Here is a 23,288-nt window from a genome sequence, read left to right as displayed (position 1 = left end):
GAGTGCTACGGGGCGGTAGTCGTTTAGCTCAGTTACCTTAGCTTTCTTGGGAACAGGAACAATGGTGGCCCTCTTGAAGCATGTGGGAACAGCAGACTGGTATAGGGATTGATTGAATATGTCCGTAAACACACCGGCCAGCTGGTCTGCGCATGCTCTGAGGGCGCGGCTGGGGATGCCGTCTGGGCCTGCAGCCTTGCGAGGGTTAACACGTTTAAATGTCTTACTCACCTCGGCTGCAGTGAAGGAGAGACCGCATGTTTTCGTTGCAGGCCGTGTCAGTGGCACTGTATTGTCCTCAAAGCGGGCCAAAAAGTTATTTAGTCTGCCTGGGAGCAAGACATCCTGGTCCGTGACTGGGCTGGATTTTTTCCTGTAGTCCGTGATTGACAGGCTCTGAGTTCTCAGCAGCCCCCTCCTCCAGCAGCTTCTCTGCGCTCTGACTTTACAGGACTCATTGAGCAGGCCACCTAGAGATTACACTGCCCCCTATTCCCCCCAACCCGGAGGTGGATATGATGGTGGGCGGCCCTTAATCTAGACCGAGACCGGAGGCTGTGCCTTTGGCACCTGCCATGCCCTCACTGGCGAAATACGTGGAGGGTGCAGTGTGGACGGAAAACAGCCTCAGGAGATCCTTAGGCTCGAGGACACTGCGTACCTCATCCCAGGTTTGAGCTCCTGGCCGTCGTTCCGGAAACCCACATTACCTACGGCAGACTCACAGCCCAGCTGGTAGGGAAGTCCTTCGCTCTAGGTGTACAAGCTGTAGCAGCAGCTAATAATATTGCGTTCCTGGCAGCCTCCCTCTCCCGTCTCACCATGGGTAAGACTGAGCTGTCGGGAGAGAAGAAAGAGGAAGCATCGAGGATTTCCGGTGCCATCCTCTGGCTGTATGAGCAGGGAGGATGTAGTTAAGGGTTTAAAGAGCAGCGTACACACACAGTCCCATGTTGACCCGATGACGCAATCGCTGTTGGGGGCCGGTGCACTAACTCAGGCAGGCACCTCAGTTAGTGCAGCTCAGGCCCATGCTGTGTTCACGGAGGGCTGGAACCACAAGGTTACACATATAACTTCTTGCGACTAGGGGGCGATATTTAAATTTTTGGATGAAAAACGTTCCTGTTTTAAACAAGATATTTTGTCACGAAAAGATGCTCGACTATGCATATAATTGATAGCTTTGGAAAGAAAACACTGACATTTCCAAAACTGCAAAGATATTGTCTGTGAGTGCCACAGAACTGATGTTACAAGCGAAACCCAGATAAAAATCCAACCAGGAAGTGCCGCATTTTTTTAAACCGCCTCATGCCAATTACTTCTTATATGGCTGTGAATGAGCTACGAATGAGCTTACGTTTTCCACGTATTCCCCAATGTGTCTACAGCATTGTGGCGTCTTTTTACAGATTTCCATTGATGAATAGCCGTAAGGGACCATATATAGCAAGTGGTCACATGGTGTCTCCCGCAGAAAATCTTGCGTAAAATACTGAGGTAGCCACCTTGAGGATGGATCCTAAACAACGTTTGCCGTGTTTCTGTCGATATTATGGAGTTCATTTTGAAAAAAGTTTGGCGTTGTAATGGTAGCATTTTCCGGTCGATTTCTCAGCCAAGCATGATGAACAAACGGGAGCTATTTCCCCTACAAAAATAATATTTTTGGAAAAAAGGAACATTTGCTATCTAACTGGGAGTCTCCTGAGTGAAAGCATCCGAAGTTCTTCAAAGGAAAATTATTTAATTTGGTTGCTGTTCTTATTTTCTTGAAAATGTTGCCTGCTGCCAGCAGAGCCTAGCATAGCATTATGCCATGATAAACTTACACAAATGCTTGTCTAGCGTTGGCTGTAACGCATATTTAGAAAATCTGAGATGACAGTGTTGTTAACAAAAGGCTAAGCTTGTGTTTGAATATATTTATTTTATTTAATTTGCGATTTTCATGAATAGGAAAAGTTACTAGGGGTATTTGTGTCCGCTGCGTTATGCTACTTCGTTTGAGGCTATGATTACGCTCCCGGATACGGGATTGCTAGTCGCAAAAGGATAACCAAAGTGTCGGCACCCCCGTTTCTCACAGAACGCTCCAATATTTCCTCCCCCTTTCGAGGGGGGCCCACCCTGGGCTATCCACCACTTCAGTGTCGAGGGACAGCGGTGGCTTGGGCCATAGAGGAATACAGATCCTTCCTACTGTCTGTACCACAGCTTCACGCTCTCAGAGCATTACTCGGAGTGGCAGCGAAGCTGCACCCTCTCCCCCTGGCTAAGTCGGACCCTGCAGAAGGGTTATGCCATCCAATTCCACCAAACTTCTCCCCCGTTTTTGGGCGTGGTGGAGCTGGTGATGAAGACGCCAGAGAAAGTAGCCGCTCTTGTAAAAGAGTTTACGGAACTTTTGGTGAAGGAGGCAGTCACAGTAGTTCCCCAAGAGCAAAGGAACAGCGGGCTATTATTCACCCTACTTCCTAGTGCCAAAAAAGACTGGGGGAGAACGAGGCCAAACGGCCCTTTCTAATGTTTAATTTAATGAGGGAAATAAGTATTTGACCCCTCTGCAAAACATGACTTAGTACTTGGTGGCAAAACCCTTGTTGGCAATCACAGAGGTCAAATACTTTTTTCCCCTCACTGTACATTCCAGTGTTTACAGAAGCTTGTCTGACTGGATGGGGAGGGACATGTCATGCTCGGGATGCCACAACCTCCTGGAGTTGGAGACCGTTTTACTGGTTCTGACCCACTTCGTGTCTACCCTATGGGGTCAGGACGTGCTGGTCTGGTCAGACAACCGAACCACAGTATCCTACATAAATCGCTGAGGAGGTGTCAGGTCTCCTGCACTAAACCCGCTGGCGGAGAAATTGTGGCTGTGGGTTCACGAGCACCTTCGTGACAGCAGCACACATTTAGAACGTCGGAGCCCGAGACGGCGATTGGCAGCTGCACCCCGACATTGTTTTCTAAATATGGGAACGGCTCGGGAGAGTCGAGGTGAACCTGTTCACGTCACGTGTGAAAACGCAGTGTCCCCTATGGTTTTCCCTACGAGCCCAGGACGAACCACCACTAAGGATTTTTTTTGCGCACCAACCATGGCCAGATGTTCTCCTGTACGCATTTCCACCGCTGTCCTGCATTCTCCCACTGCTAGCCCGCATGAGAACAGCAGGGCTGTCAATCATATTGATAGCTCTCAATCGCCCAGGTGCTCCGTGGTACGCGGAGATGACTCAAATGTTGATTGCGCCGTCATGGCCAATTCCACAGAAAGGACACGCTGTCTCAGGCAGAGGCCATGATAAAAATCGGCCAACCACTGAGGCTCTGGCCCCTGAGAGGGACAGGTTAGAGCGCCATGGGGTATCAGATTCAGTAATTAGAACCATACAGGGTTCAGGTGCCAGTTCCACATCCATGATGTATGCCAGCAGATGGAACGTATTTTCACAATGGTGTGCCACAGAGAATGTAGATCCCGTGTGCGGTCAGGTCGAGAGCGTGCTCTCTTTCCTACGGTTCATGTTTGACAAGCAGCGCTCACCCGCCACCATTAAGGTGTTCATGGCAGTGATTTCAGCTTGTCATGAGGGGTTTGGCAGAGACAGTCTTCAGCCACCCTCTAGTGAAACGGTTTCTATTGGGAACGCGGCGGCTTAGGCCAGCAGCTAGAGCCACGCTGCTCCAGTGGGATTTAACTTTGGTACTCGAGGCGCTCCGCGAGATGCCGTTCGAGCCATTGAATCAAATCCCCCTCATGATGTTGTCTCTGAAGACGGCACTGTTGCTTGCCTTGACTACAGCCAAGGGTGTCAGTGATTTGTGTGCTCTTTTGACGAGACATGACTGCCTTGCCATCAATGGCGACTTGAGCAGAACGGTGTCACATCCTAACCCGGGATTTATGCTGAAGATTATTAAGAGCCCATATAGGTCACAGTCCGTTGAGTTATGGGCCTTCTCCCCCCCCCCCCCCCCCCCCCCCCATGCGGAGCAGAGAGGAGAGGCTTCATCGCCTGTGCCCGGTGTGCGCCTTCGCGTGCTAAGTGCAGCACACGGCGATAATTAGGTCATCGCCTCAGCTGTTTGTGTCACGGTGCTAGTATACTTGGTAGACCACTTTTTGTCTCATTGGCTTTGCGAAGGCATTGAGATGGCTTATGAGGCGACAGGGTGGGCACTGCCTCAGGGTGTCAGAGCCCACTCCACTCATGGAGTAACGGAGTCTACGGCCCTTTTCAGAGGAACCGCGGTAGAGGATATTTGAGCAGCGGCATCGGGGTCGTCACCGTCTCCTTTTATCCAACTCTACCGGTTAGACATGTCGTCTAGCTATCTAGCTCGTTCTGTGCTCAGCATGGCTGAAGGGAGAACTTCAGTTAAGAAAAGATGCAGGACGATTGGGCAGGGTTCCCATTAGGTCCACTCTTTTTTTGTCAGGGAGTGAGACACGTGCGACATGACCTTTGTCTGACACTGTCAGTACAGCAGGGACTGTTTAGACTGCCCACCAGTGTATCACTGTGTAGGGACGGAGTGATGAGGGAAATAGTGCTGTAACTACTATTACTTCACTATTAAACTGGTCACTGAAATTTATGGAATATCGAGGTATCATCTATCTGCTTAGGCAGAGTAGTTGGCCCATATTCTATTATCTGCCCACAAATCATTGGCTTTGCCTATGGATTGAGTGTGGCGGGTTACACTGAGGAATCAGTGAGTAGGTCTTCTAAATTGGTTCAGCCTGTATTCATCTTTTCTGATGGGAAGGCTAGAACTAAGGCGGGAAACGTAGGATCAATGGACAGGGTTTCCATCAGGTCCGCTTTCTCTTATTAGAATGACTGCATGACATGACTCCTGGCTGGGGGTTCATGTGTTGTATCTTACCCACAAGTCTATGACTGTGTTTGGGCAGAAGGATTAGGGATATAGTTTCTGTAACTGGTGTTACAGTACTATTAGACCAATCTTTAATACTTAGAGTTTGAGTTCATCGATCTGCTTGTACAGATTAGTATAGCTCATTCTGTTTTATCTGCCCACTAGTCATTGGCGGTGTCTCTGGACTGAGTAGGGTGGATTAGACCTATTAGTTCTATGAGTGGAGCGGAGCCCCATAGGACTTAAGGCCCTGCCAACCCCCATTCTCGCTGAAGATCATTTTTCAGGAGGCTGTTTGTGGGGAAGCATCCCCTTATATTGGGACACCTGTACTCCTATTAGCTGCAGGTATGTGCATCATTTCTCAGTCTGTTCGCTGCCTAGGCAGCGGGGTAATCCACTAGGAGCAGAGCTCCCCTATGGGGCTCCGCTTCACTCATAGAACTGGAGTTATAAACCGATAGTTACCGGAGTTGTAAATGCTGATATCTACTCTGCTGCTTGAGCATGCTGTTGGGGCAGTCGATAGCGCTCTGAACTTCGGGCTAGAAGGCAGAGGGTTCGAGACCTGCTCCCTGCCTGTTTCCAGCAAAGTGGTTATGTGAAACTTTACCAAATAGGGGAAGAAAAAAAAACATGAATTTAAAAAACAATGACCTGAACTTGGGCTAATTCAGGCCAAACTTCAGAACCGGACATATTTCGAAGCCTTTTACCAAACTTCGCAGCCTATTATTTTGAAAGATGGTTTGCCCCTTAGGACAACTGTAAGAAGGGGAGTGGGTGATATTAATCCTAAACCTGTTTCAAAGATTACTTGACAGGGCGGCCATTTTACATATCATAAAACAGTATATCAGACGAGGTCGTAAAATTATACTGAAAAAAGCTGAAAAATAGCCTACGCTCCAGGCTTTGATGGCTCTGGAGGAGTTAAATGTGATATCTACACACAATGGTGCTGTAAAGCCCCCATCTGAGTGAGAGGTTGGGTTCAGCTGGCAATGAAGAGAGAAGAGGATGACGTGCCTCTGAGGTGAGGTGTGGTAATGTTCTAACATGTCAGCCCAGCCAGACCAGCCCCTCTCAGTGACAGGGTTTGATGGGCGGGGGCGAGGAGACCCAGACCTCTCCATAAAGTTAACTGTACACCTCTGCCAAGGGTGATATCTGATAGCCTTGAAAACCAACACCACTATAAAAAGAACAGGAAAAAAATGGAATAAGACACCTTACCTTCTCTAAACCTTGCTTTATCCATTTGGAGATGCTAGGATGAGGATGCCTTTTAGCCAGCAGCTAAGTTAATGTACCATTTAACTCGGTTGATGTCACAATTAGAGGAGAATGGTCACTAAACCCTGTTGTTTCATGTATTCATGTCAAAAGCAGTTCTAACACATATCAATACACGACGAAAAGATGATAGTAGACAAATTAGAAAAGAGAATAAGAACAAAAGTTTCCTGTTGGTAGGAGCTTTACTGAGACAGTCAATGCAAAACAAGTAACCTTCAACACAGACGGGTTAGTTGACGTCACGAAAAGGACGTGCACACTTCAAAATGGGGCAGAAGTCTGTTGTGATTCTGGATGGCCAGAAAGCTAGCAACAATGACAAGAAACTGCCATGTGGGGAACTGTCAGTGGCTTGTTCAGCTAGTTATATTTCACTCTTGATACCATGTCTTGTTTTTAGGTTTTCACTGATGTCACATCTATGCTAATATGGCCAAAAAATGTGCTAGCTAGCTAACCAACGACGTAGTGATCATTGTGCAAATGTATTTGTTTTCAATAACACTGTAGACAAAATATAGTTTGTCAACAATCTAAGCCAACCTTGTTTTTCCCCATAGTTTTGCACGCGTCTGTTTTGTTGCTAATCAACCAACCCGTCTATATACAGTAGCAGCAGTGGAAGGAGAGGCTGTGAACATTAGCCACATCCTAACTTCTCCTTAAATACAGTTGTGTCAGCACAGTGAACAAACCACCAGTGATCCTCCCAGTCAACATTTTCCAAATAAAATTCTAAAAGCGCATTTACAAAATAAATCCATAACGCAATGTCATTTGGAATGGATAACATTGCATAGTTGATCATCAACAATGAATATATTTGGCAGCTTTTTGTACAATTAATTAAAGCTGAGATGTGCGGTAGGCGCAACAAGCAATCCTGCATCATGGTAGAAAAAAGAAAAAAAATCGTAGTAAATGCTGTTCTATCGCACGTGCAATGATTTACGAGAAGAAAAAAAAGTGTTGTTTGACGTAATGTCTTTGTTGTTGTAATACCCCAAACAGACGTGGCAGTATCACCGCTATGGATTCCAGCTTTAACACTTTAGTGATTATCCAGTCCAAAATAGTTTGCAGAATTCTTCTCCATAAAACAAATAGAGAAATCATACCACATTAAATAAATAGCAGCTGTTGAAAAAGAAATCCAAAAAGAAATCAAAATGCTACCAATTCAAATTGACCTAATCCTATAATACAGGTTTCAAGACTTCATTGGCTGAATGCAACTTCATCACCTCGATTAACATGAGCATTTAAACTGAAACATACTCCATATGATTTTACATATTCAAGGCATGATTATAGCAATACTTTGGCTTCAGACGCAAGCTTGCATACAGCTTCTTTCATACATGATTTTTGAAATACTGATTGGACTAATACCTATCTGTTATGACTGTTCCCAACACATTAGGTAGTGTACTTCCCTTTCATGTAATTACAGACATACTTATCCATGACCATGATAGAGCGGGGGGGGGGGGGGTCAACAAGCTAAGGCAAAGTCAACATACACTACCGTTCAAACGTTTGGGGCCACTATCTACAATAGTCATTTACAACAATAATGCCTACATTGTATTTCTGATCAATTTGATGTTATTTTAATGGGGAAAAAAGGTGCTTTTCTTTCAAAAACAAGGACATTTCGAAGTGACCAAACTTTTGAATGGTAGTGTATACTTGAGTGACGTGAAATGTAGGATGAGACATTGCCATACCCATAATCTCTTTCCTAGATAAAGGAGATATCCTGAGAAGAAATGGATCCTGTCATCATCTCCATCCTCTTCACCATTCTGCGAGCATGAAAGCTGTCTCCGCCGTCTCAATCAATGAGTCACTCTCTCCAAATGGGACAGGGGGTTGGAGTAGCACAACGGTCCAGACAAACAGGCCAAACCCAGTAGTGCTAGAAACCATCATCATCATCACATCCATACTCTGGAGTAAAAGAAGACCAAATGATTACTCAACTGCTCTCAAAATACATGTTTTCAAACATATGTAGACACCCTGGTAGCCAGACAACATGGCAACCCAACCAATGCAAGATGAGTTGGATAATGCCGATCAAGAGATCTGGCTAACAGGCTAGTTTGATGTATCTTACTGACCGTTGCCTCCCAGCAGCTCCATGGCGCTGACGCAGGGCTCCTCCTCATCCTCCTCTTCCTCATCTGCCACATCGTCATAGACCACAGGCCCACTCTCGACCAGCACAGAGTGGGGCGACACCTCAGAGGCCACTGGCAGGGGGATGGCTATCTAAGGAAACAAGGAAAAATCCACTAAATCAGTCCAACTAGTAATATGATTCTGCACACTGAGCCTGAAAGCCTGAATAGATGTTCAATACGGAGGTTATAGCTAGCCTGACCCCCCCCCCCCATCCGAGTCCTACTGCGTGTGGGCGAGGCAGGTGGGGGATCCACAGTGTGACGGAGACCTATTTCAGCTCCCTCTGCAGCTCCTGCTGGGCTCTCTTCCCTCCCTCTCTCCATGGTCACCCTGCTGGGCCTAGCCTCCCAGTGCGGAAAATGTCTCCTCATAATAGGAGCTGGAAGTCTAATTATCATCAAAAGGAGGAAGAAAAAATTATATAAATTATTCTCCAGACTAATTAGTGGGTGGGTGGCCACTGGGTGGTGAGGAAGGGTCTGAGTCCTGGGAAGGAGCTATAGGAGAGGCAGGGAGTGTTGAAAGACCCTTTCAGAGGGAATGAGAAGACATACTGATTCAACAATCTTGACCCCGGACAGTTTTAAAGGTGAGAGAACTGGGTGACCTTGGTGGAATCAGGTCAGTCATAACAGTGTGATGAGTCAGTGGTTCTCTGCCATAGCTTACACTGGGGGAAGGGCTTGATGAACTTGACTAGCCTCTCAGCTTTAAAGCCAGGAACAGTGAAATTAGGCTAGTCTCTATTCTATTGCAGAGGTTTATCACAGGAGCCTGCCAGTTTCTCTGAGCTTGACATTGAAACAGACATTTATTGCCAAGACTGTTAGGCAGAAGCACTGCACTGGGTAACTCAAAGTGCCATTTACTCCTAGGACATTTGTTTTGGAAATACAAAGAGAACCAGAAAAACTGCCAGGCAACAGCAAAGCACACATCTCCTTTCTCTCTTCTGTGCTCCTTTTCCTTTCCTTACATAACATGAATTCCAAGCAAACCCGGCCCCAACCAATCAGAGAAGCCATTTGATGCCAGTTCCCAGGGGGTGGTGAGGGGTTGCTTAGTAACAAGCTTTGTTGACCCAGCCCCTCGTGGCAAATGTTTTCTTCCTGGTTGCTGTAGCCTGCACTGGGAGATTCCATTCATGGCTGCCAACACCACATGAGTGAGAGAGAGCGAGCAAAAGAAGGGAATGGAGCGAGACACAGCAGCAGACGGATGAAGAGTGGGTGCAGGAGAAAGTGAGGCTCCCTCCTGTACTTTCCAGCACACACCGCTTGAATGCATGTGAACAACTCAGCGGGACATGGCCGCAGTCCTCTCCCATTAGTGAGCCTGCTGCTGAAGAAAGTCTCTTCCCCCCCGGTCCATAGGAGACTAAAGGGTTGGTTAAAGAAAAAAGACTCACCCAATTTGAATATTATATCGTATTTGTGCATCTCTGAGCAATGTTCTATCGATTCCCAGGGTCATTTCATGTGTATCTGAGCCATCATCGTGCAAGCAGGCAGAAATACAGCCCGTAAGATGAGTTTTGCATCCTATGAAGATATAACATTCAAAATGGGTGAAAACCATAGGTCATGATTCCTTTCCCCCCTTTTTTTCTCAAGATATAGTGTTAGCGATAGTAGGCTTGGGCGGTATACCGTATATAGCCTTTCGAAAAAGCCACGGAATGGTTTTTCAATACAGGCAAAACTATTTTTATACAGCTTCTTTCTTTAAAATTTACCCCGTTTTTTTCTCCAATTTCATGGTATCCAATTGTTAGTAATTACTATCTTGTCTCATCGCTACAACTCCTATACGGGCTCGGGAGAGACAAAGGTCTAAAGCCATGCGTCCTCCGAAACACAACTTAACACAGTGCGCATCCAACCCGGAAGCCAGCCGCACCAATGTGTCGGAGGAAACAGTGCACCTGGCTACCTTGGTTAGCGTGCACTGCACCCGGCCCGCCACAGGAGTCGCTGGTGCGCGGTGAGACAAGGATATCCCTACCAGCCAAACCTTCCCTAGGCCAATTGTGCGTCGCCCCACGGACCTCCCGGTCGCGGCCGCCTGCGACAGAGCCTGTCAGCTATATCACTTATAAATTAACTAAGATGTGCCAAATAAATTCTCTCTAACTGGGTTTTGCTAACGTTGCTAACTTGCAAGATCAAGCTTCTTGGTAACAGCAGCAGAGGCAATCCCCTCCTGGATTAAGATTCCTGCTGCCTAATATGTTTTGTGTGTGCTGCAAACTGCGTTTTGAGATACTTGCATAACTTTATGAGCTGGGTTGTCTGTCCTAGTAGTAAATGTTTGCAAGTGATCGTTACCATTTACCTGGCATCTGCTATGAGAACTTCTTAGTACTTCTTAGTATGGTAAGTGACTGGTAAGTGACTTTTTTACGTTTATATATTTTTCAATAGCACCCCTTGTGTGCACTACCGGTAATACCGTATATCCCGGGATGGCACAGACACGGTATGGAAATCTGGATACCCTTAGCGATAGTAAAAGTGTGTGTGTGTGTGTAAGAGACAAAAGCATGTGTAACATCTTACCTGGTCTAGAGCCAGCTTCTTAGGGGGGTGTCCTGATATGAAGGGCCGTAACCTGAGAGAAACAAAAACTTTGAAGAACAGACGTGGCTGCAATGAATGGCAGAGATGACCGTTCAGAAAAAGGACAAAGGCTGGAGCGACAGACCGACACAGAGGGAGAGAGAGAGATATTCTAACAGACAGAACACAGAGAGAGATGCAGTTGAAGTCGGAAGTTTACATACACTTAGGTTGGCGTCAATAAAACTTGTTTTTCAACCACTCCACAAATTTCTTGTTAAACTATAGTTTTGGCAAGTCGGTTAGGACATCTACTTTGTGCATGACAAGTAATTTTTTCCAACAATTGTTTACGGAGAGATTATTTCACTGTATCAAAATTCCAGTGGGTCAGAAGTTTACATACACTAAGTTGACTGCCTTTAAGCAGCTTGGAAAATTCCAGAAAAAGATGTCATGGCTTTAGAAGCTTCTGATAGGCTAATTGACATCATTTGAGTCAATTGGAGGTGTATCTGTGGATGTATTTCAAGGCCTACCTTCAAACTCAGTGCCTCTTTGCTTGACATCATGAGAAAAATCTAAAGAAATCAGCCAAGACTTCAGAAAAAAAAAATGGTGGACCTACACAAGTCTGGTTCATCCTTGGGAGTTATTTCCAAACGCCTGAAGGTACCACATTCATCTGTACAAACAATCGTATGCAAGTATAAACACCATGGGACCACACAGAAATACGAGCCTTAGGTCATTAATATGGTCGAATCCGGAAACTCTCTCGAAAACAAGACGTTTATTCTTTCAGTGAAATACGGAACCGTTCCGTATTTTATCTCACGGGTGGCATCCATAAATCTAAATATTCCTGTTACATTGCACAACCTTCAATGTTATGTCATAATTACGTAAAATTATGGCAAATTAGGCAGCCTACACTGTTGCATATACCCTGACTCTGCGTGCAATGAACGCAAGAGAAGTGACAATTTAACCTGGTTAATATTGCCTACTAACGTGATTTCTTTTAGCTAAATATGCAGGTTTAAAAATATATACTTCTGTGTATTGATTTTAAGAAATGCATTGATGTTTATGGTTAGGTACACATTGGGGCAACGATATGTCCCACATCAATTATATGCAACGCAGGACACGCTAGATAAACTAGTAATAACATCAACCATGTGTAGTTAACTAGTGATTATGATTGATTGATAGTTTTTTATAAGATAAGTTTAATGCTAGCTAGCAACTTACCTTGGCTTACTGCATTCGCGTAACAGGCAGTCTCCTCGTGGAGTGCAATGTAATCAGGTGGTTAGAGCGTTGGACTAGTTAACTGTAAGGTTGAATCCCCCGAGCTGACAGGGTAAAAATCTGTCGTTCTGCCCCTGAACAAGGCAGTTAACCCACCGTTCCTAGGCAGTCATTGAAAATAAGAATGTGTTTTTAACTGACTTGCCTAGTTAAATAAAAGGTGTAAAAAAAATTACATCGGCCAAATCGGTGTCCAAAAATACCGATTTCCGATTGTTATGAAAACCCGAAATCGGCCCTAATTAAATCGGCGATTCCGATTAAATCGGCAGACCTCTAATATCAACAGTAAAATGAGTCCTAAATCGACACAACCTGAAGGAAGAAGCCACTGCTCCAAAACCACCATAAAAAGCCAGACTACGGTTTGCAACTGAACATGGGGACAAAGATCGTACATTGGAGAAAAGTCCCCTGGTCTGATGAAACAAAAATAGAACTGTTTGGCAATAATTACCATCATTATGTATGGAGGAAAAAGGGGGAGGCTTGCAAGCTGACGAACACCATCCCAACCGTGAAGCATGGGGGCGGCAGCATCATGTTGAGGGAGTGCTTTGCTGCAGGGGGCACTGGTGCACATCACAAAATAGATGGCATCATGATGCAGGAAAATTATGTGGATATATTGAAGCAACATCAAGACATCAGTCAGGAAGTTAAAGCTTGATCGCAAATGGACAATGACCCCAAGCATACTTCCAAAGTTGTGGCAAAATGGCTTAAGGACAACAAAGTCAAGATATTGTAGTGGCCATCACAAATCCCTGACCTCAATCCTATAGAACATTTGTGGGCAGAACTGAAAAAGCGTGTGCGAGCAAGGAAGCCTACAAACCTGACTCAGTCACACCCGCTCTGTCAGGAGGAATGGGCCAAAATTCACCCAACTTAGTGGGAAACTTGTGGAAGGCTACCCAAAACGTTTGACCCAAGTTAAACAATTTAAAGGCAATGCTACCAAATACTAATTGAGTGTATATGTAAACTTCTGACCCACTGGGAATGTGATGAAAGAAATAAAAGCTGAAATGAAGCAATCATTCTCTGTTATTATTCTGATATTTTACATTCTTAAAATAAAGTGGTGTTCCTAACTGACCTAAAACAGGGAATTTTTACTAGGATTAAAATGTCAGGAATTGTGAAAAACAGAGTTTAAATGTATTTGGCTAAGGTGTATTTAAACTTCCCAACTTCAACTGTATATCCTAACAGACAGGCAGACACACAAGCAGAAAATATATATAATTACTTAACACATTGGAAAGAATTAACAAAAACAGAGAAGATTAGAATGCTATTTGGCCCTAAACCGAGAGTACACAGAGGCAGAATACCTGACCACCATGACAAACCCATAATTAAGATAAGCTTTGACTATGTACAGACTCCGTGACCATAGCCTTGCTATTGAGAGAGGCCGCCGTAGGCAGACCTGGCTCTCAAGACAGGCTGTGCACACCACCCACAAAATTAGGTGGAAACTGAGCTGCATTTCGTACACATTTCCCATTCCAATAAAGCCCTATGAATTGACTTCCATTCTAAGAGGGCAAGAGACTAACAGGCAGAAGGGTGCCAACAGCAGCAGTAATTCCTGGGGAAGAATATCTCCAGTGGATGAAATTAGAATCTCTTGGAGGCTCTCTGCCCCCCCTGCCTGCCCACCCTCTGCCCCCCCTGGTGAGACCCACTCCCCTGGGGGCTTACTGTAAGTGCCTTACTCACACTGATAAGAGTGGAGAGAGAGCACTTTTAATTAATCTGCTTTACAAGGAGGGTGGAGGAGAGGGTGTGTGTGTTCACTGTTCAGCAAGCATGGCATCTTCACCCCCTTTGTCAGAGCTTATTAGAAAAGCATCCAGCAGCACCAGCCTATTCTGGGCTTAGTGGTGCTAGCCTACAGACCTTGTACTAGACAGGACTGGGTGAGCAGGGTTCCCCAATAGGTCCCTTCCACAAACACAGGATCTTAGAGGCACCAGCACATAGAGTTATACACATAAGGTAATCTATTCACTGTTGTGAGATGGAAAATGCATTAGTTAAATTAGTAGCATGAGGAAGCTATGGTATAAATATACAAAAATTTAATAAAAAAAAAATCAGGGCTTCAAATTACATTTTCCAGGCTGGGCCTGAAGTCTGAGGCAAAGTTCCTCCCTCCTCACCATCAAACTATGCATAAAGATAAACTACCCACAAAAAGACTGGTGCCCACTCGCCCGTTTCCAGTATACACACACTTATTCTCCCAGTTTCTACTTTGGCAGGGCAGGCTGAGCACAGTCCATTCACCCTAAAGTGGATTCTGGGACAGACAGAGCAGAGTTTGGCAGCATGAGACACTGATGGGGCCAAAAGAAGCTCCACATGGCACTGACACCATTCATACTCTACTCTAGCATCTCACTACAACACACTCAAACAGAAACATCTCCCACACACCAAAATACCTGCTTGAGTAAGAACAAACTCATACAGTGTATGAGGGTCCAATGTTTATGATTGTTTAGGCTAGAAGACCAGCCTTGTTTGTTACAAAACAGACATGGCATTTATGAAAGGGAGATCATGGGCTTTATGAAAGGGAGATCATTCTGGGTGGCCCTGGGGAATTCTGACCTCTAAAGAGGATGTTGGAGACATATTGGGTCATATGTGGCCTTTTTTTTAAGTCATGTGTGGCCTGGAGATTGGCCCTGCGTTCCCATGTGCCTCTGGGTCTGGGCTAGATACACACACACACACACACACACACACACACGAGGGATGTGGTCTGGGCTCAGGATGGTGGCATTAGCCAGTAGAGTGACAACATCTGTCTGACCATGCCCACCAGGGGGAGGATCACAGGCTGATCACACAGACAGGATCAAAATGCTACTACTGTACTACAGGTTCACTACTACCATCCTGGCTTGGAGTATCACAGGCTCAGTATGATCACAGACAGCCTGGGAGGATCAGACACACACTACTACTGCATTAATATCATACTAATAACACACTACAACCACGCTGACAAGGAGGATCACACAAAACACAGACAATGCGGTCAAAAAAGATGAGCAGACTGTCTCACACCAAAAGGCAGGCAGAGACAATGTCAGAAATACCAAACAGTCCATGTACTCATTATTAGTGACGAAGGGTATACCAAAACATCGCTACTTTTTAAATACTACAACATAAAAAAACAATTTGATATTAGAATTTTTGTTGCTTTCGGTACCCCAAATGTGTCCCACGGATCAAAAGCCTGTATCAGTGAAGGTGATGTCCCCCGAATAATGCCAGCCCACACTGCCTATTCCACTTAGCCCAGCACTGGGAGTCTGGGCTGCATCATGTTAGCTCCCCACTCATGCTGCACACTTGAATAATGTGACACGGCATTTAGAAATGTTGAAACCATTACTGTTGCAAAACAATGTCAATACAGGCTAGAACACTTTACAACGCAAGAAGATACCGGTAGCTTCCAGCTTTATAGGCAAACTTTCCTTGCTAGATTACAGCTAAAGCTGACATCAGTTCACCTCCCTAGTACTTTGTGATAATATGCCAACCATAACATAATATGCTGATTTTAAAGATAATTGCCACCAAAAAACTTTATTAATTCACTTTATTGGCCGCTCACATTTCTCCCAAAGATAATTTATTGTCTCAAACAAGTAGGGTCTCTCTGCAGACCGTGTTAACTACATGCCTCAGCACTACACTACAATTCAATTGATTGGACATGATATATTAGGTCTCACAGTTGGCGGTGGATGTCAGAGCGAAAAACAAGCAATGAGGTCAAAGAAATTGTCCGTAGAGCTCCAAAACAGAATTGTGTCGAGGAACAGATCTTGGGAAGGCTACCACACAATTTCTGAAGCATTGAATGTCCCTCAAGAACACAGTGGCCTCCATTATTCTTCAATGGAAGAAGTTTGGAAGCACCATGACTCTTCCTAGAGCTGGCCACCTGGCCAAACTGAGCAATCGGAGGAGAAGGGCCTTGGTCAGGGAGGTGACCAAGAGCCTGATGGTCACTAACAGAGCTCCAGAGTTCCTGTGGAGATAGTTGTTCTTCTGGAAGTTTCTCCTACTTCTGCAGCACTCCACCAATCAGGCATTTATGGCAGAGAGGCCAGACGGAAGCCACTCCTCAGTGAATTGCACAACAGCCCACTTGGGAGTTAGACAAAAGGAACCTAAAGGAATCTCAGGCCATGAGAAACAAGATTCTCTGGTCTGATGAAACCATGATTGGACTCTTTGGCATGAATGCCAAGCGTCAGGTCAGGAAGAAACCTGGCACCATCCCTACGGTGAAGCATGGTGGTGGCAGCATGCTGTGGGGTGTTTTTCAGCGGCAGGGACTGGGAGACTAGTCAGGGTCGAGGGAAAGATGAACGGAGCAAAGTACAAAGAGATCTTTGATGAAAATCTGCTCCAGAGCACACAGGACCTTAGACTGGGGCAAAGGTTTACCTTCCAACAGGACAATTTAACATTTTATTTAACTAGGCAAGTCAGTTAAGAACAAATTCTTATTTACAATGACGGCCTAGGAACAACGGGTTAACTACCTTGTTCAGGGGCAGAACAACAGATTCTTACCTTGTCAGCTCGGGGATTCGATCTGGTTACTAGTCCAATGCTCTAACCAACAGGCTACCTGCCCAATTACCCTAAGCACACAGCCAAGACAACGCAGGAGTGGCTTTGGGACAAGTCGCTGAATGTCCTCGACGAGCCCGGACTTGAACTCGACCTAACATTTCTGGAGAGACCTGAAAATAGCTGTGCAGCAACGCTCCCCATCAAACCTGACAGAGCTTGAGAGGATCTGCAGAGAAGAACATGAGAAACACCCCAAATACAGGTGTGCCAAGCTTGTAGCATCATACCCAAGAAGAATCAAGGCTGTAATCACTGCCAAAAGGTGCTTCAACAAAGTACTGAGTAAAGGGTCTGAATACTTACAGTACCAGTCAAAAGTTCAGACCCACCAACTCATTCCAAGGTTCTTTATTTTTTACAATTTTATACATTGTAGAATACAGTGGAGACATCAAACTATTAAATAACATACGGAATCATGTAGTAACCAACAACAAAAAGGGTTAAACAAACCTAAATATATTTTGACAGCTTTGCACACTCTTGGCATTCTCTCAACCAGCTTCATGAGGTAGTCACCTGGAATGCATTTCAATTAAGAGGTGAGCCTTGTTTAAAGTTAATTTGTGGAATTTCCTTCCTTCTTAATGCATTTGAGCCAATCAGTTGTGTTGTGACAAGGTAGGGGTGGTATACAGAAGATGCCCTTTTACCAAATAGGGCTAAGTCCATACTATTGCAAGAACAGCTCAAATAAGTGAAGAGAAATGACAGTCCATCATTACTTTAAGACATTAAGGTCAGTCAATCCGGAAAATATCAAGAACTTTGAAAGTTTCTTAAAATGCAGTCGCAAACAACATCAAGAGCTATGATGAAACTGGCTCTCATAAAAGGACCACCACAGGAAAGGAAAACCCAGCGTTACCTCTGCTGCAGAGGATAAGTTCATTAGAGTTACCCGCCTCAGAAATTGGAGCCCAAATAAATGCTTCACAGACTTCAAGTAACAGACACATCTCAACATCAGCTGTTCAGAGGAGACTGCATGAATCAGGCCTTCATGGTTGAATTGCTGCAAAGAAACCACTACTAAAGGACACCAATAAGAAGAAGACTTGCTTGGGCCAAGAAACACAAGCAAAAGTCATTAGACAGGTGGAAATTTGTCCTTTGGTCTGGAGTCCAAATTGGAGATTTTTTGTTCCAACCGCCTTGTTTTTGTGAGACAGAGTAGACGAACGGATGATCTCCGCATGTGTGGTTCCCACCGTAAAGCATGGAGGATGAGGTGTGATGGTGTTTTGCTGGTGACACTGTCAGTGATTTATTTAGAATTCAAGGCACACTTAACCAGCATGGCTACCACAGCATTCTGCAGCAATACGCCATCCCATCTGGTAGGAGCTTAGTGGGACTATCATTTGTTTTTCAACAGGATAATGACCCAAAACACTTCCAGGCTGTGTAAGGGCTATTTGAGCAAGAAGGCGGGCGATGGAGTGCTGCATCAGATGACCTGGCCACCAATCACCTGACCTCAACCCAATTGAAATGGTTTGGGATGATTTGGACCGCAGAGTGAAGGAAAAGCAGCCAACAAGTGCTCAGCATATGTGGGAACTCCTTCAACACTTTTGGAAAGCATTCCAGGTGAAGCTGTGGTTGAGAGAATTCCAAGAATGTGCAAAGCTGTCATCGAAGCAAAGGTTGGCTTCTTTGAAGAACCTAAAATATATTTTGATTTGTTTAACACTTTTTTGGGTGACTACATGATTCCATATGTGTTAGTTCATATTTTTATGTCTTCAATATTATTCTACAATGTAGAAAATACAAAAAATAAAGAAAAATCTTTGAATGAGTAGGTGTCCAAACTTTTGACTGGTACTGTAAGTGATATTTCAGTTAAAAAAAAATTATAAATTTGCAAAAATCTGTCATTATGGGCTATTGTGTGTAGATCGATGAGGAAAAATAAATGTAATCAATTTTAGAATAAGGCTGTAACATAACAAAATGTGGAAAAATCAAGGGGTCTGAATACTTTCCGAATGCACTGCAAGTACAAATATAAGGGAAACAAATTGTCATATGTAGCCCCATCCCATGAAATCAGCCAAACAAGCTCAATAACTCAATGCATGCACACTGTTGAATATACATCAACCTGTATTGTGAATAGGCCTTGGCTACATCTAGATTTACCCAGTTTATCAATAGAGATTACCATTCAGATGTAGATAGATTGTTTTTACCAAAGTCAAATTGATTGTATATTTGATTAATTAATGCATACATGATTGTCTCTGAAAATGTTTGAGGTAAAACAATTATAATGTAATAATAATGAACTCAAAAGATGCCCAACGATTGAACAGAGCAGTAGCTGAGTCTCACTGTCAGGATCAAGAGCCATTCTGTGACTTTGGCTAATATGTGGGTTTTTTTTGCCGTGGGATTGTTTTGTTATTGAGTATCATGATACACAACCTGGTATCTAAGTCAAAATTATGGTATCGTGACAACACTACTCATTATTGCGACACCACCTCAGCTAGAACAGTGAACATGTTCTAAAAATCTACTTCCCCCTCACAGAAGAAAACATGTCTGACGTCTCCTCTCTAATGAGGGCAGGGGTGGTGTAGGTGTGACAGGAGTGACAGAGATGCCTGCACAGACCAGACCCGCTCCATCCTTCCTCCCATGGCATGTCCCCTCTCACACCTCATCCCCCATGAGCTCACACCTTGGACTGGAGTAAGCATGGACACAGCTCAGCTCATTTTGGGGAGACACACAGTAACACTGCTCTTTCATTAGGGAGCTGTACCACACCACCACCACACACCTCCATACTGTCAGATGTCACAGTAACAAACTATACATAGCCTTTGAGAAAGCCCAGAGGACATCAACATTAGCTGTGGCTTCTAAACCTCCCAGAAAAATACATCTGTCTGGCTAAAATCTAAGGCTACAGATGTTTCATAAAAGCTTACATCCAAAGACAAACTACTTATCGACTTGTTGGTCCCCAGTGTGTCAATATTTCCATAGTAACCGTCTGTAGTTATTCTACATCCCAAATAGAACAGCTTCATTCTGATTAAGCAGTGATCACTTTAAGCCTCACTAACCCAAAATATGCAGGCACTATCCTAGATCCTAGCTCCTCCTACTGCAAGGGGACAGATCTTGTCTTAAAGTTCAGAGGTCAAACTGGTGTTCGAAATTGAGCCGGCTGCCAATGACGACAGCCTCCTAGGGAGCCCTTTCCCTCTGAACATTGATATCAGCAGTGGGGAGTGGCTCCTTGGACAGAGGAGATGTGACATGTATAAATCACCTCTCCAAAGACAATGGGACATATAAGCACTCCTCTATTGGCGTGACGCCCCCCTCCACCTCTCTAAAAAGGTCAGACAGGAGACACTTGGGGAGACTCCAACACTCCCCCACTTTCACTCCCTCTCTTTCTTACTGCCTCAGTCTTTCCCCCACCACTGCTGTCCATCTCCGACTCCCTCTCTGTTAGACTATTAGTCTCTGCTGGGCTTAACACATTTCTAATCAGCTTACTGCCAATGAGACTAAGCCGGAGCTGAAAAGGCGATTGACGGAGAGCGTCTAGCCAGTGGCTGGCAACTGGTTAGAGCTGGGGGATGGCAACTATATAATTAGAAGAAAATCGTTAAAGCCAAGAGTGAGAGGAGCGAGACTAAAAGAGATGGAACCCTTGAGGATAATGTTAAGGTTACATCAGTAATATAACAAATTAAATGGGGAGATGATTACAGTGAATGAGAAACAAAGAAAGCATTTACCCTACATATGAATGTATAATCTGAGATGTTTGTGTACGGCCCAGTACATCACTGTGGCCAAGCTTCCTGCCATCCAGGACCTCTATACCAGGTGGTGTCAAAGTTATTTTCAACTTTCCCTTACTGTACTTGTCGACTATCGGTCTTGTGCCGGTATTTAGCCTTAGATGGAGTTTACCACACGCTTTGGGCTGCATTCCCAAACAAAGACTCCAGCCACCCTAGTCAAAGACTGTTCTCTCAGCTACCGCACAGCAAGTGGTAGCGGAGTGCCAAGTCTAGGTCCAAAAGGCTTCTGAACAGCTTCTACCCCCCCACCTTTAAAAAAATATATACTGCTGCTACTCGCAGTTTATCTATGCATAGTCAATTTACCCCTACCTACATGTACATATTTCCTCAATTACCTTGACTAACCTGTACCCCCGCACATTGACTACTTTATTGTTGTCCTTTTTTTTCTTCTTAACACTCCATTGTTGGTTAAGGGTTTGTAAGTAAGCATTTCACGGTAAGGTCTACACCGGTTGTATTCGGCACATGTGACAAATAACATTTGATTCTGTCACTATGTGATGATGAGCACTTCACACTGGCAGAGGGTGAGAAACCAGCAGTAGTGAGAAAAGGATTTGGCTGGTGCCAACAGTCAGTCCTTCTCCTCTGGGATCTCCAGACAGACCACTCTGGTTCAGACACTTTCACTGTTTAGTATGCCCCTGGGCTCACAGAACTGAAAGAATAATTGTCTGAGTGCTTTGATACAAGATGGCTCCCTTTGTCACCAAGGCAGGTGCTAATACATGAGTGGTGAGTATAAAACAATGTATAGTAAGAAAGGCACTCAGTGCATCCGTCAGTCCATGCGTTACTACTCAAGAGAGACTATTTGACTGGTTCAGGCTGTGGAACAATGAACTACAACTAATATAAACTCTGCCCATCTCAACGGTTCCCGTGGTGCTTCTTGGGCTGTCCAGCCCAACGTATGCCACACGTAGGATGGGATGCCCTCTGGTCTGTAGTATTGTAACGGGTGGAGACTGCCAGGCAGTGGCACCCAAAGAGTTGGTTCCTGTGAGAAGCAAATCAAGAGAAATCCCATGGAAATACTTAGTGGTCACAGTCAGTCAGGGGTTGCAGGGCAGTGGGGGAGATCAGAGAGAGGCCAGGGAAGGGCTAGAAACCAGAGGGAGATTATACTCTCCCAATAGAGCTGCTACTATTAGTAGAAAAACAATTCTTTAGAGTGGACTGAAAATAAAGTGTGAAACATATTGGTCCATGTGGGGATGATCTGATGTCACACTACTCTGCTGATGACACCTGCTCTGAGAGGCTGAATAGAAATGCAGAGAAAGTTGTTAATTCTTCACAGGCAGCAGAGAGAAAATCGATGGTCAAAAACTCTTGTCACAACCCTCTCAGACTGTGGAACAGAGCTTCAACTAGAACTTTAGGGTTAGATTTACACTTCTGAAACCCAACACAGACCGAAACCCTACAACCCCCCTCCCCTTGTTGAAATATGGAGTCAAGTATTCCTCCCCAAAAAGTTGAATGGGGAAAAGGGCTTTAAAAAGAGAAGAAAGAAAAACAGCTTTGAATGGGAACAGATTAAGGAGGGAGAAGAGGGAAGAAAAAAAATCACTGGAGGGCAATTATCTGGGCTATTTCTGGAAGAGTGCTTTTCCAGCCTCCAGTCAGAATGAAGGGAACAGAGAGGCCCTGTTTGGCAGCTGGCTGGAGAGGCGTGGAGGAATATGGAGGGAGAGGGATGGAGGGATTGAAGGACTGGCGGGTGGGAGTCCTGTAAAGTACAGGCCTGTGACCGGGTGAAGGGCTGGGGAAAGGGGGAGCTCAGAGGCCTTCCCTGGAGGCCAGGCTGGCCATGACCGAGGATGGGAGACCCTGTATAAAGCAGGCTTGAGACTGTGCAGGGCCAGGGGCCGGTTCCTACAGGGAAGAACCTTTAAGTGGAGTGGAGTATGGGGGAGCAGAGCAGTGGTTGGAGGAAGGTGAGAAGGAGCACAATGCTTCAGTGTAGCAGTCAGTAAGGTCTGGAAGCAGGCAGCACAATGGACTTACTGTCAGCCACCGCTCTCCTCCACTTTTCTAGTTCTCCCTGACTCGCCTTTTAAATAACCATACAGCAACCTTTTCAGAGCCCCAGTAATGGTGTACTCGTCAAACAACCAGTGAAAGGACTCTTTCTGCAGTCAATGGGCAAGTCATATTTTCAGTTGAATGTCACCATTTCTGAGGTACAGCAAAGATGCCAAATTATCAACATAGTGATATAGAAAAAGTAACTGTTTGGATAAACCATGGTGTGATCCCATCCTGTGGTTAAAACTATTTTTGTTGAGCAAGCAGAACTAAAGTGCAAAGTTCCGATTTTTCTCAGCAAGTGGATGTAAGTCTTAAAAGCTACCTGCTAGCAAAAGCACTGTTCCATTCAGGAAAAACAAGTGTTGAAAGTGTACAATGAATGATTCAATAACCATAATGTACATGAATCATTTACTGACATGAATGCATTTTATTTTTTTTTATGTACGGGTGGACAGTT

The 23,288-nt window shown here is 44.8% G+C and overlaps 1 protein-coding gene across 2 annotated transcripts in view; it reads right to left on the bottom strand.

Annotated features, from left to right (window-relative positions):
• Positions 1-6,361: 6,361 nt before the first annotated feature.
• brf1a (BRF1 general transcription factor IIIB subunit a) overlaps positions 6,362-23,288 on the bottom strand; it is a 58,547-nt gene continuing 41,620 nt past the window's right edge. For both annotated transcript variants that reach the window (XM_020501266.2, XM_031788099.1), the window contains exons 17-19: positions 10,947-10,998; positions 8,325-8,475; positions 6,362-8,151 (exon numbers count right to left, since the gene is read on the bottom strand). In XM_020501266.2, the coding sequence (XP_020356855.2) occupies positions 8,120-8,151; positions 8,325-8,475; positions 10,947-10,998 (235 nt within the window). In that variant the 3' untranslated portion in view covers positions 6,362-8,119. The remainder of the gene's footprint in view (positions 8,152-8,324; positions 8,476-10,946; positions 10,999-23,288) is intronic.

The sequence above is a fragment of the Oncorhynchus kisutch genome, linkage group LG14, assembly GCF_002021735.2.
Source record: "Oncorhynchus kisutch isolate 150728-3 linkage group LG14, Okis_V2, whole genome shotgun sequence".
NCBI classification, from domain to species: Eukaryota; Metazoa; Chordata; class Actinopteri; order Salmoniformes; family Salmonidae; genus Oncorhynchus; species Oncorhynchus kisutch.
The sequence above is the reverse complement of the archived record's forward strand: the minus strand, read 5'-3'. Positions and strand labels throughout refer to the sequence as shown.